This window comes from Pomacea canaliculata, linkage group LG3, assembly GCF_003073045.1.
Source record: "Pomacea canaliculata isolate SZHN2017 linkage group LG3, ASM307304v1, whole genome shotgun sequence".
NCBI lineage: Eukaryota > Metazoa > Mollusca > Gastropoda > Architaenioglossa > Ampullariidae > Pomacea > Pomacea canaliculata.
Window position 1 is genome coordinate 9,303,470 of NC_037592.1, and position 17,870 is coordinate 9,321,339.

The 17,870-nt window shown below is 42.8% G+C and overlaps 1 protein-coding gene across 1 annotated transcript in view; it reads right to left on the reverse strand.

Moving 5' to 3' along the window:
• The window catches only part of LOC112560502, a 41,506-nt gene extending 30,453 nt beyond the window's left edge, over positions 1–11,053 (reverse strand). The window contains exon 1 of the mRNA XM_025232403.1: positions 10,710–11,053. Within this exon, the coding sequence (XP_025088188.1) occupies positions 10,710–10,766 (57 nt within the window). The 5' untranslated portion in view covers positions 10,767–11,053. The remainder of the gene's footprint in view (positions 1–10,709) is intronic.
• Positions 11,054–17,870: the final 6,817 nt, after the last annotated feature.

The window sequence follows — 17,870 nt, forward strand, 5'->3', positions numbered from 1 at the left end:
CTCGTTATACGCGATCTGTGCTTCTGTGATACCTCATAAAGAAACTATAAATTATCTGCACGTCCCCTTCATGGCCCCATTTTTCTCTCGCAATACAAACCTTTTCCTCCCAACAAACCTCAGAGAGGAAACCCCGCACTAGCTTGAAATGTAGCCTGCCCTCAGTAAACCATTCTCTACAGTACATACTGATGGTATCTATTAGCCTGATACTAGCCCACATATTTATTGCTTGCAAGTAAATACCGGCCTTTGCTTCTGCACCAAAATGGTAATGTCGCCCCCAATTTATCCCCCATCTCTGACCCCGTGTCCTCACGTGACCTGCTGTAAAATCTTACTTTTCCCGGTTACCAACGACGCGCCAGTGTTTTTCCTGCCTTGTTCAATAACAATATAAATAAGAACCGACACTAAATAAGCAATAAAGAAGGCAATAAATAAGTCAGCTGCACCGGAGGTTTTTGTCGCGAATAAACAGCGAAGGCTAGATGTTGTGGTAAGCGTTTGCCAGTGTTGTTCTGTTTGTCTGTCTGGATGTCTGCCGGCCTGTCTGCTGCTTGCTCATCTATTTCAGTCTCATGCCGGATATTGTCAGTAGACTGGAGCTGCTGCACAGATGTATCATCCACCGTGTTCTCGAGGACCCTAAGATGTATTTAATTACTTTTAATACATTTGGTGTTTCGAAATAGTTTCGCTCACGACTGCGTTTACTGCGCGGGTGTTGTGGACGTCCTGGCTCTGTAACCGGAAGTAGCCTAGCAGACGATGGAATCGCGTTCTCGCCGGTAACAAGGTCCACTGGGAGGTGTGCAGTCGACAGATTCAATCAAACACCAACTGGAGCCCACATCCAAGGTAGTTCTACTCTTTATGAAGCCTTCACCGCGAGCTGGACATAAGTAACGGCCTCGTTTCTCGGTCGTTGACTTCGTTAGGTTGTGTGGAATGAGGTTAATCATGATTCACTGTGTTAGTCTTTAGACGCCTTCCAAGACATGGACTTCGTTCTTAAGCTTGCTTTATTATCCTAGCAAGCCGGCAATATTGGCTATTTTTGACAGAAGCTTTCTGCAAAGGAAACCCCATGATTACAAGGGATTCTTTATCACTGAGACAACTATCTGAAACAGTAGAGACCTAGTTTTAGGTTGTGAGTAGATTATCATATTTCTACTAACCATCAGGTAAAACCTGCGTACTATAGTGTTCTTCTCCTTTTCACACATCTCTCCATCCAAGTGTTCACTTCTGAGCGATGAAAGGCCGTCAGATGTCTCATATGGTCATGGTGGACAAGGTCCCATTGTCTACCAAGTGACTGTATCGACCTTCAATGTTCATTACGGGTAGACGCCAATAATTCCTGGTACTCAACTTGCCAGATGGGACAGAGAGAACATTCTCAACGACCTGGTCTTCTTCATTGCTAGAACCAGACTAGTGGATCAAGTGCACAAAAAAGTTTCTCTCTGGAAACCTCAAGATTCAGGGATTTTGACTTTCAGTTTCCTGAAAACGTAACTCGGTTGATGGACAACTCAGAGTCGTTGACATCAAAACACGTAGTTGGTCGATAGCACTAGACGTAGTGACGCGTACTGAGCTACCCGAATTAGTGCGCATGCGCCATCGGTATCGATAACACCTGCGATATCATCAAAACAGCTCCAACCACAGCTGATCAACAGCAGCAAGGACTACGACAACAACAACAACAGGCTCTGGACCTTCCAGAATATTGATTGCCCACCCAGTCCACGGTGTGGGTTGCAGCGAGACAAGGGTTGACATCCCGGGTGCTGACAACGGCATTACAGCGGCGACATTAGCAGCGATAATGGCGGCGTAATGACTATCTGATAACAGCGGTGATGATGGCGGAATGAAAAACCGGAAAAAGCAGGATGTAAACCAGGAGCAATAGGACTGATGTACATAATATATGCAACAGACGGGGGTATTGGTGGGGTGGATGGGTGGATGGGAGCACCAACAGTGGCAGGTGTCTTGTAGACAGATCATCTGCTCGTCTATAAACTAGCGGTGACGGAATTGCAGAAGTTGTTTATTTGGCGGTTGCAAAGTACCGAGTGTCTTGTGAGCAAATAATCGTTCACGTAGCTAAGGACGGTGACAACGAATCAGGGACGGCGCCATTGGACTTATTTCTACACCAGCATCTGCGATGTTGTTAAGTTAGAAATGGAGGAAATGGGTACCTGACTCCTTAGAGGAAGGAAGACATCGAGGGGCACCGCCCTCACGTAAAGCTAACCCCGAGAAAAGCGAGGTCTCTAACACCTCACCTCCCAACAACCTGAAAAGGTTAGGGAGGACATTTACCTATGATATAAAGCCCTGTGAGCTCATCTAGTTCTAAAAAAAACATGTCTACATAAAAGGGCTGCATTAATAAAAATAATTGTATAAATCTACTCCTCTGATATTCCTTCTCGTCATATCGGAGGAGTCCACGCGCTTTTCTACCAGAAAAAACCAGACCAGCTGATTAGTTCATATAAGTTTCCAGTTGATGACTGTTTCCTTTCAAGAAAATCCAGGTGTGCACAGCGTGCAAACCCATAAGAGTCGTTAAAGGTAGAAAATAAGAACATGAAAAAAACCCACGAATAAATAGAGTTGCGAGATGAAAAGGCTGGTGGATAAAGGTGCTGTGGACTGAAAACAAATTATGTTTGAACACGCTAATTCAGCGCAGACATTATATAATGGCTTTGGACACGTTAAACCACTCACACTTTATTTCTTGCACTTCCCCTTCAGTAAGGTCTATACCTTAAACGAATAAGATGTTTGAAATATGTTATTTCTATGAGAACTTTAAGAGTTTGTTTTGTTTGTTTGGTTGGTTGGTTGGTTGGTTGGTTGTTTGTTGTTTGTTTGTTTGTTTGTTTGTTTGTTTGTTTGTTTGTTTGTTTGTTTGTTTGCTTTAGAGGAAGAGTAATCACGTAGACTGCTAATCTCGGAGAGCAGTTGATGTGTTGAAACCTGGAAGCTCGCGTCTCGGCACTCTCAAACCCAATCAAACCGCGCATGCTTTCTTGCGCGATCCCCAAGCGCCCAGCTCACAATTTTCGTTTTGTCAAGCGGTAACCGGCCGAGGCTTATCGAGTTGTCCGAATTTCTCAAATTTCCAGACGTCTGAGAGTTTCTGCCGCCGCCCATTCATTGCCTGCCATTTGGGCCTCAGTCTTGGCCGGCGGCGAAGTTTGTCCTCAGCATCCAATATTAGAAGGCTTTTTGATGCTCCCTTGTAACTCCTGGCTAAAGAACTGCCCTGCTCATTCCTCGTGGACACATAGCACACTGAGCTTCAAAGGGACGCGGTAATTCCACAGGATGTTACCCTACAAACAATGGAACCGGGCATCTGCAAATCTTAAGTTAGTTCACTGCTGTCATTGACTCCTTTCTGTTTTGTTTTATGTGATTTTTTTGGGTTTTTTTAAAATTTGTTTCTTGTTTGTTTGTTGTTGGGGGGTTTTTTTGTTTTTGTTTTTTTGGGGGGTAGCTTTGTGGTTTTTTATTTTTTATTTTATTTTGTTTTTTGGGGGGTTTTTTGCAGTTTTAATTTGCGGGGATTTGTTGCTATATAAAAACCCATAGAACATGTCAAACATAATTTCAAAGCTCAAATAAAAAAATTGCAAATGGAGAAACGAGGCAATGTCAGTCTATTGATAGCTGCAGTCAGTCCTCTCCGACAGGAGCAGAGCTTGCCTGTATTCCAGAATGGATGAAAATGAGCGCCGACAAGACGCATGCTTTTAAATAAATAAATTCAGAGTTCTCTCTCCACAAGCGGGCAGCTTGATCTGCAGAGTCTGCCGTCTGCCAGAGCAATTTCGTGTCATTAGGTTCCTTAATGTCACCAAAGAAGGACAGGCTTGCATTTTGGGTTCCTGCCCGACCATCGTTTCTATACACCAATCATACCCCATCTAGCGATGTGCTTAGAAAGCGGTTTTTTTAACTCTCTCTCTCTCTCTTTCTTTCTTTCTTCTTCAGGAGCATGTTTGCAGCAAAAAGAGCGGAGTTTGGAAAGCGTATTAGATGGGTTTGGGTGCGTGCTGCTGTCAGCAGTTGGACATGTTGGTGAAGAGATCTTCAACTGCCGCAATCAGATACGTTCCCTCAACCTCCGAGCTGCAGCGCCGAGGGACTAGATGAAGCACTATCTGTGTATCGATTAGCCTTTTAATGACACATTGTGCTCACGCCTTCCCTGCCTCTCCAGCGTCAAAGTATCAATAAAACCGACCTCCTTCTCGATAGCAATACTACTCACACATATACATGTGCAGAAATCGCCTTTAACCTCGTCATTATCGTCATTATCTCCTCCTCCTCCTCCTCCTCCTCCTCCTCCTCATCCTCATCATCATCATCATCATCATCAACAACAACCTCATCATCAACATCATCTTCTCACTTCCTCGGGACTCAAGTCAATGCAGAAGGTCGGAGCTGTCCTGTTTTCACTCGGTCACTTGCTAAATAAATATCAATTTGGTCACGTGAGCTAATCGATCAGCTGAGCCTGTCATTCGAATGAATATTCCAGGACGGCCAGCATTTCATTCAAATGCATACTCCAGGTCGACCGGCCTTTTCATGGGAATCCATATTCCAGGGCGACCAGCCTTGTAGTCCAATCCATACTCCAGGGCGGCGAGTCGATGGTGGAGGCACCGCCGTGGCCACACACGACTGACCTACTCGCCGCAATTTGATCACCGATTCTGGCCTTTCTTCTCCCTCCCCCCGAACAACTTAGTGTAGTCCTGTGGACTCCCACCCCACTAATCAGCATAAAACGTTAAGCGATTTCACTTCCCTTTCACCCGACCACCATCTCCCCTTTCCCACTTTGCAAAAACATGATCGACCAAACAAGATGACCGTTTTCATTTGCTGTAGACTAGGATTGTGTAAAAAATTAACACGATAACAAAGAATAATCAGGGACAGAAAACTAATAGAAATGTATTTTGATGAAGACTTTTACATTATGGTCAATCACATGGAATAATTCATGAACATACGATGGGGCTGGGTATGCTACCTGGCCGACGGAGTGATGGATGTGGGAGGGGAGAAAACTCCCTACGGCATCACACAACCTGTAGAAATACATGCGCACATAAGCCGAGATATGAACCCACACCTTCGTAATAACAAATTCACTGGCAAAGGGCAAGAGCTATTGTTTGTGTTTGTTCCTCACCCTTCACATGTTCTCACACATCCGAGGGCAACAGACTCTCACCAATCATGGCTGTTGTCGCGAACTACCTTCACCACACTCTATACACTTCTCAAAGGATAAAAAAAGAGCAGACTCTGTTATCGCCCCCTGGTGGCAGCTATTTTCTTCATGGCCGCTGTGTATAATGACGTCGTGGCCTGCCCTCAGCCGACTGGTCAATACTCACATGACGAGCTGGCGTTTCCTGTGACCTTGACCTGACTCCTGCGCCCTGTCCTTAACTCTTTGCCCGCTTGTAGGACGATCACCACAAAAACATTCCCTCGTGAGATTAGTTCCGGGACATCAGGGATTATAGATTTCTCATTCTTCATGTCCCCGCCCACTCATAACGGAGAGTGATGTAGAAGTAGATGGGAATACAGAACACAAGAACACAGGATGGCGCTGGACGAGTAATCTTCTAGAGCTCAAAGATGTCCCACTCGATGGCTAGAGCTTTGCTACCGGCATCGTACATTATCAACATGGACGACTAACTGTAGGTTTGACTGGTTGTAGTTTATCAGAGACTGGGAGAATGGGAAGAAAAGAATATCTGTAAACTGTCGGTTGCTAGCACCTTGAAGAGATTCTTTAAAGGTTCTACAGACATTCTTAAACCTTGATAGGTTCCTTTCTCTTTCTCCTCTAAACAACAACTAGGTAGTTCAATCAATCCATAGATCAAACACTCAATCAATTATTAATCAATCTGCATATCTTTTTCTTTTCGCTGCTTCATTCTCTCTTTCTTCTAAGGTTCAATGCACTAGAACACTAAACATTTGCATTAAGCTAATATGAAGTTTCAGAAAACAAACAAGCATTATGATATATTTTCCATAGAACCTGCTCCTCCGTGTAACATTAAACGTATTAACGGAACCAGTAATGCCGAACGACTTTGTAAACAAAAACACCTTGTTCTGAGGAGTTCCAGTCGCTTGGCGATCGTATTCCCAGAGTTGTTTTGTTTAAACTGGAAGAGGAGTTTAACAAGGTACCTGCTGAAAGAGAAATCGCGGCCTAAAATAAAATGTGAATATGTTGATAGCTATAACACATATTTACCTGCGTCACAGTAATGCGAAGTCCATCGAGTCCATAGCAAGAAAAACTAACCACGGAGGACAAAAATACTATCAAAATGTGTTTGCCACTTGGCATGTAAATACCAGCAACTCAGGGCATGCCAAATACCAGCCATCTCTGAAAGTCATATATGATATAACTACCAGCCACTTGTGTTAAACAGCCAGCCACTCATTGCAGCCACTTTGCAGAAGATACTTAAGAGTATCTGTTATCACGGTCTAAAAAAAACAGCCACCAAGGGGATCAAAGACCAGCCACATTTCATAAAAAATACCAGTAATTTACGGCATCAAAAACAACTTAAGACAACAATTTCAATCAATTAGAGTGTACTAAACCCAGCCATCACTCGGGACATCAAAATATCAGTCACCGAGGGCAACAAGCACAACCAAATAATTCGCCAGATTCCCGTCTCTCGAGCCAGTATCTCTCAACCGCTCTCAGCTACAAATACCAAGCGAGAAAGTGCCAACCATTTCTGATGACAAATACCAACCATCGGGGTAAAAAGTGGGTGGATGTCTGGGGAAAGAACAAAAACGTGACGAGCTGTACAGAGAAACGATTGGCAGGCGGCGCAATTCCTGTCTGGGTCGAAACACGTGACCTTTGAGTGGCCAGCTTTCGTTACGTAAGTTCGCGTTAGTACACAACCGATCTGGAGTTCTCCGATCTGGAAAAGGCAAGCAAAAAAAAAACGAGAACGACAGAAAAAGTAAAAATAATAAATTGTGAACACGGAGAGTTGCGTCCCCTTAATACTGAAATATCATTTATCCTGGAATCGTGACAAAAGCTGAAGTTCATTGACGCCCACACACTTTTCTCTGAACAACCGAATACGTACTCAAACTCACTTGAATACATTCATATATACAAACATAAATATGCTTCCACGTGAGGATAGGATTGTAGGTACCTGTACAATAATACTTACATATTAGAAACATGCACAGACTTATCACTCTCACACATTTCTTGTTAATTGGTAGGAACTTCATATCGGGAAGAATAAAACTGTCAGATAAGTACAGGAGTTTGTCGCCAGAAGTCGATTCCACGTGCTCTTTGGAATGTGGGTTACGGAGACAAATTATCTGGGCGAAGCTCGTGCTTTAGAGAAGTGTTGAGAGAGTGTTCGTCTCTGGCCATCGAAATGTTGGCATCGTGTGCCTGCCGGAGCTTGGTATCTGGAAATAGGATCTGGGCGTGGATATTTGGTTACTTGGGGTTCTTCGACAACCCCGGGTACACATACTTAACGCCTTTCATGGCCCCTCCGGGCACGAGGATAGAACATGCACATCAAACATCCCAAATGACATTTCCTGATCTTCTGATGCAGACAGAGATGTCAGGGGTGGGGAAGAAGGGAGAGAGAAGAGGACCGAGAGAAAGACACCGAGGAAAAATGGCGGGACAGCATTCATGCAGGCTGAAAGAAGGCCAGGAGGCAATCTGTAATTATTCAGGTTTTAGAACCAATAAAAATGAGACTACTTCAGTTTCATACATCAATTCAATATGAAATCAGTTCAATAACTAAATACAGGACCTCTCATCATCATTTTAACTCATTACCCAATCATTTTTATCAATAACAATCAACGATCCTGTTTCAACAACAGGCAACTCTGAAGTTGTGTAATTTATGTGATTAAACTTTGAAGCCAAAAGTACAGCAAGTTTGAGTGTCCGTTAGGTCGGTCACTGGAAAAAATTTTTCTGCTTTGCCAGCAATGAATCAGTAGCCTATGTTCAACATCATCATCATCATCATCATCATCATCATCATCATCATCATCATCATCATCATCATCATCACTTCCTGGTTTTCGTACACGAAAGTAGACATGTTTAAAGCCCAACATTTCTTGCTGTCATGGGGTAATCACGCTGAACTGAAATGCGAGGCAGTTAGTGGCCGTTTCCTCAAGTGAGATGTTCCCAGATCAATGGACAAAAATACATCTCTCTTCTTCAGCAACATCAGAGATAACTGGCTGAGTGTTGTGGGTGAGCTAAGCGGTCGGTCTAGGGGCAATAAAGATGTTAAATTCAGACAAGTTATCGTTCGTTGCCCTGCATGTTACGGTGACATTTCTGATGACGTCAGATCCGCCAACAAACTTCCTCCTTCTCAGGTCAGTCAGTTTCTTGCCCCAGGTCAGAAAAATGTGCTGACAGGAACGAAAGTCTGGCTTTTAAAAATAGCTGAGTTTTAAGAGCTCAATGATTTGTCTTCTCTACTGTGGTTCTATCAAACCGATTTATTTAAAACGATTTAAGTCATTAACCATGCTTAAATTCATTGTCTCTTCTTTTATCTATAGCTAAGCTGAGGTTAATCCAACTTCAGATTCATGCATACCGTCCCAATATTTAGAATCTCCTTAATTAAGTAGCATAGTACTTGTAATCCATGTTTACACAGCTTTACCAACATATCGGTTTTATTTGCTGGCTGAAGAAGACCCACGCAGGACAGAAAACAATAATATTTGATATTCTCCAAAACGAAAGGAGGTTCCATGACCAGCCAGTCATCTGCCCAGCGGACCTGGAGTCCTGTGGACACAGACAGACATTCCTGTACACCGTAACGGACACTGCCGGACCGGAAAGCAGTTCTTGTTAGTCGTTAGAGGCGTTTTGTCAGCACAGCATTTGCCGACGGATATTGCTATCATCAATCCATTTCAGCAGACTCGTTCCGCCGATATCCGACAGCTCTTCTCACATCTGAGACATCTATCACAATATGGCCCTCCCGGCCCCCCACTCTGTCACTTGGTCTCCATGCCTACGGGATCCAGGAGCAGAGGAAGAGATTTCAAGGAATCATCGTCGCAGTTTTAGGATCTCATAACCACCATCCTCAACCTTTTTTTTCTTTTTTGGTACATCAGAATCTTCCCATGGAATGAAGGAAGACTTGCGGTGTGTGTGTTTGTTGGAGGCGGGTATCTTTGTGTGTGTGTTACTGAGCTGCCCACCCTCTCTAGTGAAGTCACAACAAACACTCCATCGCCTTGGTTGGGTGAATGGACTCATTTATTTCTATCGTCTGCTGAAAAGTTTTCTTTGACTGAGGAACACACTCCAAGACCAGCAGTCGATTTTTTTTTCATTAAGTATGTTTGCGCAAGTCCAGTCCAAGATGAAGAGTCTTTTGCTCCACAGTCACACACCAGCTCGTGTTGTACTGAGCACAGATCGATGTGTCTACATGTGTCTACATGAGTCTACATGAGCTAACACAGCTTCGTCTCATGTGTGTTTAGCCATGGAGGAAGGATAGTTAGCATAAGACTGAAGGAGATACACATTAGCAGCAGTAACAGACAGTAATATCATACCAATGCTAATATCTCTGAGCAGTATGTGTGTGTGTGTGTAAGCTAATATCAGATTAATCGGTATGTCTCAGCTAGCAATATCAGACTAATGTGGATGTGTACAGGTATCTAATAAGAGAGAACTGATTCAGAATTGTATTGGCTGCAATAGACTTTTTACCAATTTTGGTGTCTATACTTTTTGTTAAGAAATGTCATTTCTGACTTTTTTGTGGAGGGTAAACTGATGGCAAAAACATCCAGTAGTTTCTTATTTATTTTTCGAAAATGCGGATGCGACGTACAACCAGTGAACAGCGCATGCAAGCTGAGACTTAGTGCGCATGACAAAGACGGCTTCCTGGAAACTAATTAGAGGACAATTATGTTAATTACAACAAATGAATACTAGAAACACAGGCGCTAAATCAGACCCGGAGTTGAGAAAGCATAAAACAATTATGATTTAGGAATGAAGATTCCGATATTTCTTGGTGGGTTGAGGTCCCTGCTTCTCTTTCTCTCTCTGTCTCTCTGTCTCTCTTTCACACACAGGCAGCCATATATATACGGCATATCATTCCATCTAAGCTCGATACTCCACGCACCCATGTGCAAAATACTCTAATAAAACTGTCAGAAATATTTCTGACCGTAAAATACAATCATTAAACACACTAATAATGCACACTGTATACAAAGCACGTGAATCAGAACATTAATAATGTGTGCTGTATACAAGTGTATTATAACACGTGCTACGCTTTAAAAACAGTAATAACGACCACATTATATTATAACAACCCGCGGTATAAACACCAATAATGCACGGTGTGTACACAGTAACCGCAATACACAACATCAATTCACAACCTCTACATACAAAATGAATAACAATCTCTGTAGACAAGATGAGCGAATTAAAAAAAAAATAAAAAGAAGTAATGCACACCATCTGCAACATTAAGAACATGAAGCCGGGTGTCAACACTTACCCGGATGGCGCTGTCCTTGCGGTTGCCGCCATAGGAGCGGAGGCTGGAGGGGAACATGTCTTCCCCCCGAGTGTGACTGGCCCTGCAACGCCTGTGTGTCCGGTTGCTATAGTAACGCTAGTCTCTTGCACCGACGCGTCTGCATGTTCACTGCGCCTGGTCCTCGCTGTGCTCATCCTCCCCGTCGTCAGCTCTCTCCTTACACAGAATCTCCGTCTGAAATGAGAGCCGTGAGAGAGTCTGTTAATTAATATAGCGACTACACCAACTCTGTCATCTTTGTCTCTCCTCTTCTTTCTCTCCCTCGTTTGTTCTGTTTCCTTGCTTCTTCTGTCACTCTGACTCTCTACCTCTCTCCACTCTTTCTGTGTCTCTCTGCTTCTTCTGTCTGTCTCGTACTCGTGTACAATATGTACAAAGTACACATTAAGGCCTCGTGTACTCTTTCCATGCAATATACGGGAATGAATCGATCTCTCGTACGCGCGTGTGTTATTACTATTATAACAATAAGAATGATGATGCAGATTTATGTAGCGTATTTCTCTACATCAACCCTAAGACCAAGTTAAGAACAATTAACATTCAAATACATATTTAAAAATCACATCTGTATGTCTGTATTTCTGTGTGCGTATGTGTGTATGTGTGTGTTCACCTCTGTGTGTGTAGGACTGTGCGTGGGTGTGTACAAGCTACAACTAGACAAACAGAAAAGCATGCAATCAGGACATTTTCAAGCCAGAATCGCCATTCGCAGCCCCAGACAAATATATCTTTTCTCTTCACCATAAAAAAGATATCCACAAAGTTCTTTGACACAGGCGCGGATTGCCTCCTATACTTGCACGTTCTCGAAACTTCTCTTCATTTCCAGCTCACTTTCATTGCTTTTATTCCAACCACGAAACAAGAGTCCTGTCTAGCACCGCCACTGAAAATAACCTCGATGATAAAAATCGACGCGTCTTATCTCCATCGCCTCCACCACCACCCACCCGATCAACCACCCACCCGTCATCACGATGTTGTACGAGAAACTAAAGGAGAGAAAAAAATAATGAGAAACTATGCCACGTTGACCGCTCGCCCACCAATCTGTCATGTCTTCACTCCGGAGGAAGTCTGCCAGCTTCCCAGACGCGTGGGTGGAGTTGAAAGCAGATGCGACCTCAACCTCTGGAAGCCTCGTCTGGCGTTTGCCACTTTTCCCAGTGAGCCACTCCCACACTCAAGGCAAGCGCACCCACGCCTCGCAGTTGCTCAGGTCTGAGTTCAGGTAAACTGAATGCTTCACTGAACACACATGTGAGACAGAACCGCTTGAGAAGAAAATCTCTGGCAGTGGAATTTTTCAATACAACCATTATTTCTTCTTTTTTATTTCTTATTTTTCTTTGACTTTCTCTACTTCATATACATCTTTATCTACACAATTTTATCATAAATATGATTGATAAGAGGAGAACAATCTAGATATCAATTTCAGAGATAAAGAAAAGAAATATTTTTTTTAAATTTTAACTGCAGCTTATCATTGAAGACAAAATATCATCAAGCATATGTCAACGGTTTGCTTTAAGATTTATTTTTTACTAAACATGATAAATGCTGTTATTATTAGATTTTTATTTATGTGTTTCACACACCTCTGCTTTTTATGTTTTTCTGCTTTCTTCTGACTGGTTTCACATACAAAATCAACCTTCAGTTACGTGCTGCATTTTTTTTTTTTATCATCTTCATGTTTGTCAACAGGAGCATCTTGTCCAACACCAAGTTTTTGTCTGAATGTCAGTACATTGCACATTTATTGCTTTCCGTATGGGCTGCTGATAAATCTACACAACACTTATGTTTGGCATGCACGACTATTTTTTTTTCCATTCACCCAAGCAAATATTTTTACTTCCTACTTCGCTTCACTCTTTTCCCCTTCTCTCTATCACTGCATAGATTTCTGCTTTATCTCCTGCCACACATGCCTGATCTACACGGTTTCTCCTACCTGATATTCTACAACGCCTATTTTTATCTCCCTGACATTTTATTTGCTAGCTGATCGTGGCTTCCCAGTCTGATCCCCACCCCGGGTATTGGCCTCATGACGTCAGTCTCGAGGGCACGTCGAGGGTTTCGGCGCCACCCGGCATCGACGTCCACCCATGCAGTTTAACGTGCCATCCGCCACTGGCTCCTCGGTCCCAGAAAAAAAAAAAAACCCAACAGAAAACATTTTCTGTACAAGGGGCGAAGACAAATTGCTAGGAAGCGGAAGCTCATTGCACGGCATGTGGCTGAAAGGAAAACTGGATGCAGGATCATCGTGGATGGACAGAAGAACTAATGACCCGGAGCCAGAAACTCGGTCCTCAGTGGCAGAGAACGTGTCGTCAGTACGGGGTGATATGTGTTCGCTTCTCACGCACGATAACCACGTGTTTGCCGAACGTTCAGCACATTTTTTTTCGGACAGTGAAAAAGGAGAATCCATCACGAACCGCGAGCAGGTCATTAAAAAAATTCGGCAACGACGATTATTAACCTCATCAGATGTAAGATAAAGAAAGCGTGAGCGAGGGAGAAAAAGGAGTTAGTGTGTGACAGAGTGATGTTGTGTGAGAGAAAGAGCCACATTGTGAAAGAGAAGAAAAAAAGAAAAACATTGAAATGAGAGGAACTAATATGATGACAATTTATTCAAACGACAACTGAAAATTTCACTAGAAGAGAGAAAAGAGCTGACTCCTGCCTCGTTCTCACCCAGTTTACAGTTTAACGGGAAGTACCAGTGAGTTCGAAGTGTCAAATCACCCACAATTTTTTTTCAGTTTAAACAGGTTAAATTGCTGTCTTTAACATTTCTGTAAAAAAAAAAAAGTGTGCAGATGGTTATTGTGAATTCAATCAACGTCGAGCAAATCCTACTGCGCATGGGCAAGCGACAGGAGAAGTGCCGGTAACATCTCACTAGGATCAGGGATCGCGAGAGTGGAGTCAGCAATCCAGTTTATAGAAATCCATGACTCGTTATTTTTTCCTGATGCTTGCCAGTCTTGCAGCAAGTCGACAAGTGGTGTCTGAGAAGTCAGGCAGACAGCTTAAACTCACCGTGGCTAACACAAGCCACGTTCCTACCATCAGCCGCCAGGGCCCATCACCACGAAGAGACGTATGCTCACGGAATGTCTCAAAGCCTCGTTTTGGGATTTTTTAAGAAACAGAAAAGAAAGAAAAAAAAAACCAGACGTGAAAGTACAATCAAAGTCAGGGTTACTCCCACAAATAGTAGTGTCGAGAGTTCGTCGACAGGAACTCACGCTGTTTTCATCGCCAAAAAAAAAAAAAAGTGGAGCAAGATGATTGTTGGAGTCATGGCGCTGACGAGCAGACGATGACAATGGCGTCGGGGTTGGCGTCACCGTGGGTCTGGCGTATCGACTTCGCACGCCTGCGCCATCTGATATCCTGCATCCACAATGAGGCTGTCTGCAGGCAGGGCTCGTGGGCGCAGGCCCTGCTGGTGGTAGCTGCAGTAAACATTGTTGTCGCCGTCAATGCCGCTGTTCTTGCGGTTGGCAGTGTTCAGGGCCGTTTATCTCCTTTTTAAAAGGGTCCAGGATGTGGAAAGCGAGATACCCGGAGCCTGGAGTAGTTATTGTATGTCAGGATCAGTGTCCTCGGACCAGTCGATGACATAGTGGCGTTAATGATAAAAAATGGCGATGGTTTTGTAAATGATAACTCCGGAGGAGAGAAAGAAGAGGGACAGGATATGTATGAGCTATTTTCTATTTAAAAAAATTAGAATTGATATTTTTGGTTATTGGCGATGGTTGGATCATAAACAATGCTGAAGATGAAAACGAAATGATTGAAAAAAGAGAAATATTTGTTGGAAAGTCATTCCGGTGTTAATAAGGACCCCCAGGCATGCCCTCCACAAAACAGAAACAGGAGAGAAAGCTGCAAACCTCATTTGTGCATTTGCATTGCGCACTGTGCCATAGGAAATTTAAATGACTAGTCACCTTCACGGCAGTTTGAAGGGGGAGGGGGATAAATAAGCGATTTTTGGCGGGGCTTTGCCGGGGCCGAGATGGGAAGTGCAGATTGGAGGGCAGCTCTCTTTAATACCTGAGTGAGTGACGAGTGTGCTAACGGCAAGTGGGATTTGAAATCCTCGGCGGTGTGGTGAAGTGATGCTCGTGTCCACAACATCCTGATAAACACAGCGGGTGTGCCTCTCTCTGGTATACAGACACACATACATACAAATAAATACACAGAGAAGCACACACACAGTGAGCATTGGTGTTGTGTGTGTGTTATGCGTTGTAATCACGCATGAGAAACCAAAGAAGGACCGATGCAGATACAAAGATAAGGAGAAATACGAACAAAATGTCAGACAGACATAGAATCTCACCGGCAATACAGACAGCCACACCAAGTCACGCTTTTGGTGCAAAGATATTATTTCCAACAGACTATATTGCTAAATACCAATCCACTTTTGTCGGGTATAATGGCAGCCTGGAGAATATCAGAATACTTTACACCTGTTCTCTATCCGCTAATGTTTTCTATAAAAGCTCTGGCATATTTACTGCATAGGCTTTATAAGAAAAAGAAAGAAATGTTTGTGAATGGGAGCTTAGGCAGGTGCATTTCTTGATTCTTGTGAGCCAGTAACCATGCCTGCTAGAAAGCCTATGTCCTGCTATGAATCACCTGCAGGAAGAAACGTTAGACAGGTGTCGGTGCTGAAATCACAGTCTACTTTGGGAAATACAAGATTGAGTGAGTGAAAAAAGTAAACGAATACGAACACGAATGAGTCCATCAGTTCGCCAATCAGTCTGTGACTAAGTGAACATCTACATAATAGATTTTTTATTTATTTATTTATTTTATTTTTTTTTGCTAAGTCACGTGCTGACGAGCTTCGACTGCTCTACCAATCCTTTAACAACCTTTCGTGACCAACACCAGACCGACTCGCCCACGATTTCCGGTAGAAAACGTTTAACATCTCCGTAATACCCGGAACTCTCAGACACGATAACCTGCATCTGTACACGATAACCTCTTTCTACCTTCACTCTCTCATTTATACCTCTATAACGAAGTGGACATCTTTACAAACCATAAAATCCACCATAACCGCTTCCGTATCTCTCACATCCTGATAAAAAAAAGTTGAAACCGTCTTTTTAAAGAAAAATCGCAAAATCTTTCCTCGAGACTACACTGCTCCAATGAGTTGCACCTCTGTCCTTGTAAACTGTCGCACAATTTATTCACAAGAAAATCTTGTTTCTGGGCGTTAAAGAGCTCGCTTGTGGAGCCCGGATATGTTTACTAACAAGTCGCGCCTTCACAAGAAGTCTCAGAAATATTTTCCATTAGTGAGGAGCAGACCAGCACGTACCGGCAACAAATCTTGAGAGCAGGATCCAGCACTGACCACGAACTATAAGTAAAAGCAAGAGAACAAATTTCAGGACAAAAAGGGCGAGAATTAAACGAGGGTTGGAAAATAGGAACTCTTAGCGAGAGAGAGAGATATCTTCAGCACAAGACTTGTTTGTGTTTGAAATATCTTCTAAGGTTAAAGGTTTCCACGTCGTCAGGTCTTTATCTTAATAAGCTGACTTCTTTTAAATTAGAGGTCTAATTAGGACTTGCTCATCTATGAGTCATCAAGTGCAAGGTTAGGATTGAGTGGCGCGAGCGCGCACGCACACAGATGCAATAAATTCATCGTGAAAATCTGAGAATATTAACAAACATTTATTTTGCTTATTGTGGAGATTCTATTTTTCTTTCATGGCGATGTTTCTAAAATGATTTTTCAAGGTACTACCTCAGAACCCTAACCTCAAAAAAGCACAAACTAAAGAAGAAAAAGTAAACTTAGAATCAGTGGAAGTAGCAGCACTACAAATCCCATTTGCTAACCGTCAGCACTTGATTCCTCCATTTGTGTGCACTATCCTGTTTTTCTCTCTGCACTTAATTAACCACGAGCACTTTAAAAAGGTTGTGCATGAATGATCGCCTGCAGGTCAAGTAAGTCCTAAAACACTTGCAGACACTTAAAATAACACTAGAAAAGGCAGCAACTCAAAATACAAAATGAAGGCATCCCTCCCTCCTTCCACACACCCACACATACAGAAACAGTTTTACCCTTCAGCTCAAGTAGAAAAAAACAACTTATTTATAACCTTCAGGAATAATTCAGAACAAAATTGTATTAATTAATGCATTATGCAATAAAGAAATACATAGTATTTCGAATTCCCTATTAACCCATTTCAAGTTTGCTACTTGCTAGAAGCATCTAATGATCAGGTGACAAGACCAGTTACGTCTGACATAGTCGTTGAGTGCTGTCCCTTAGGGGCGTTCTTTCTTCCCTTTGATATGACAGTCGACTACACCATCACAGGCATCCACGACTGTAATCAGACCGTCAAATCGAACGAGAAAAGTCAAATTTTCTCTCCAACTAGTCGTTAACTTAACGCCCATCTGACAGTTTTCGTCCTTTCATGCCATCCACGAGAACTCCTCTCCCCCAGAAAACTCTATAAATTTGTTTACATTTAATTACGGAATTGAACAGTTTTAAGACGGACTTAAATTGTGGTTTAAAATAAAGAGAAAAGTCGATGAATTAAAATATCACGAGGCTAGAAATATCTGAAGTATAAGTAGGTATGTACAAATATGGTCAGGATGTAAGTGTAGACAAGTGCAAACTAACATACAAGTGTGAAGAGGTCCAACTGAAGAAAGAGGAGGTAAGTGTGAAGTAAGCGGTGTGTTTGAGAGTCAGTGTGAATTCGTCAATAAATATGAATGGCGTTTCCGAAGTAATAACAAAAATATTGGAGCAATTAGGAAAAATTGCAGTAAAAAATGCACTTGAAAGTCAGTCATGGGTTACAAAATGTATTCACACCTTCACGCAAACACCCGGTCGAACTGCACGGGGTGGATGCAAATATTAAAATACACGATCAATGTACGGGTACACGGTGACACATTCATAATGCGGGTAGCTACCTTGAATCACATACACGTGCATGCAAACACAGATTACCACACACACCCACGCACACACCCACATACACAAATACGTACACACAT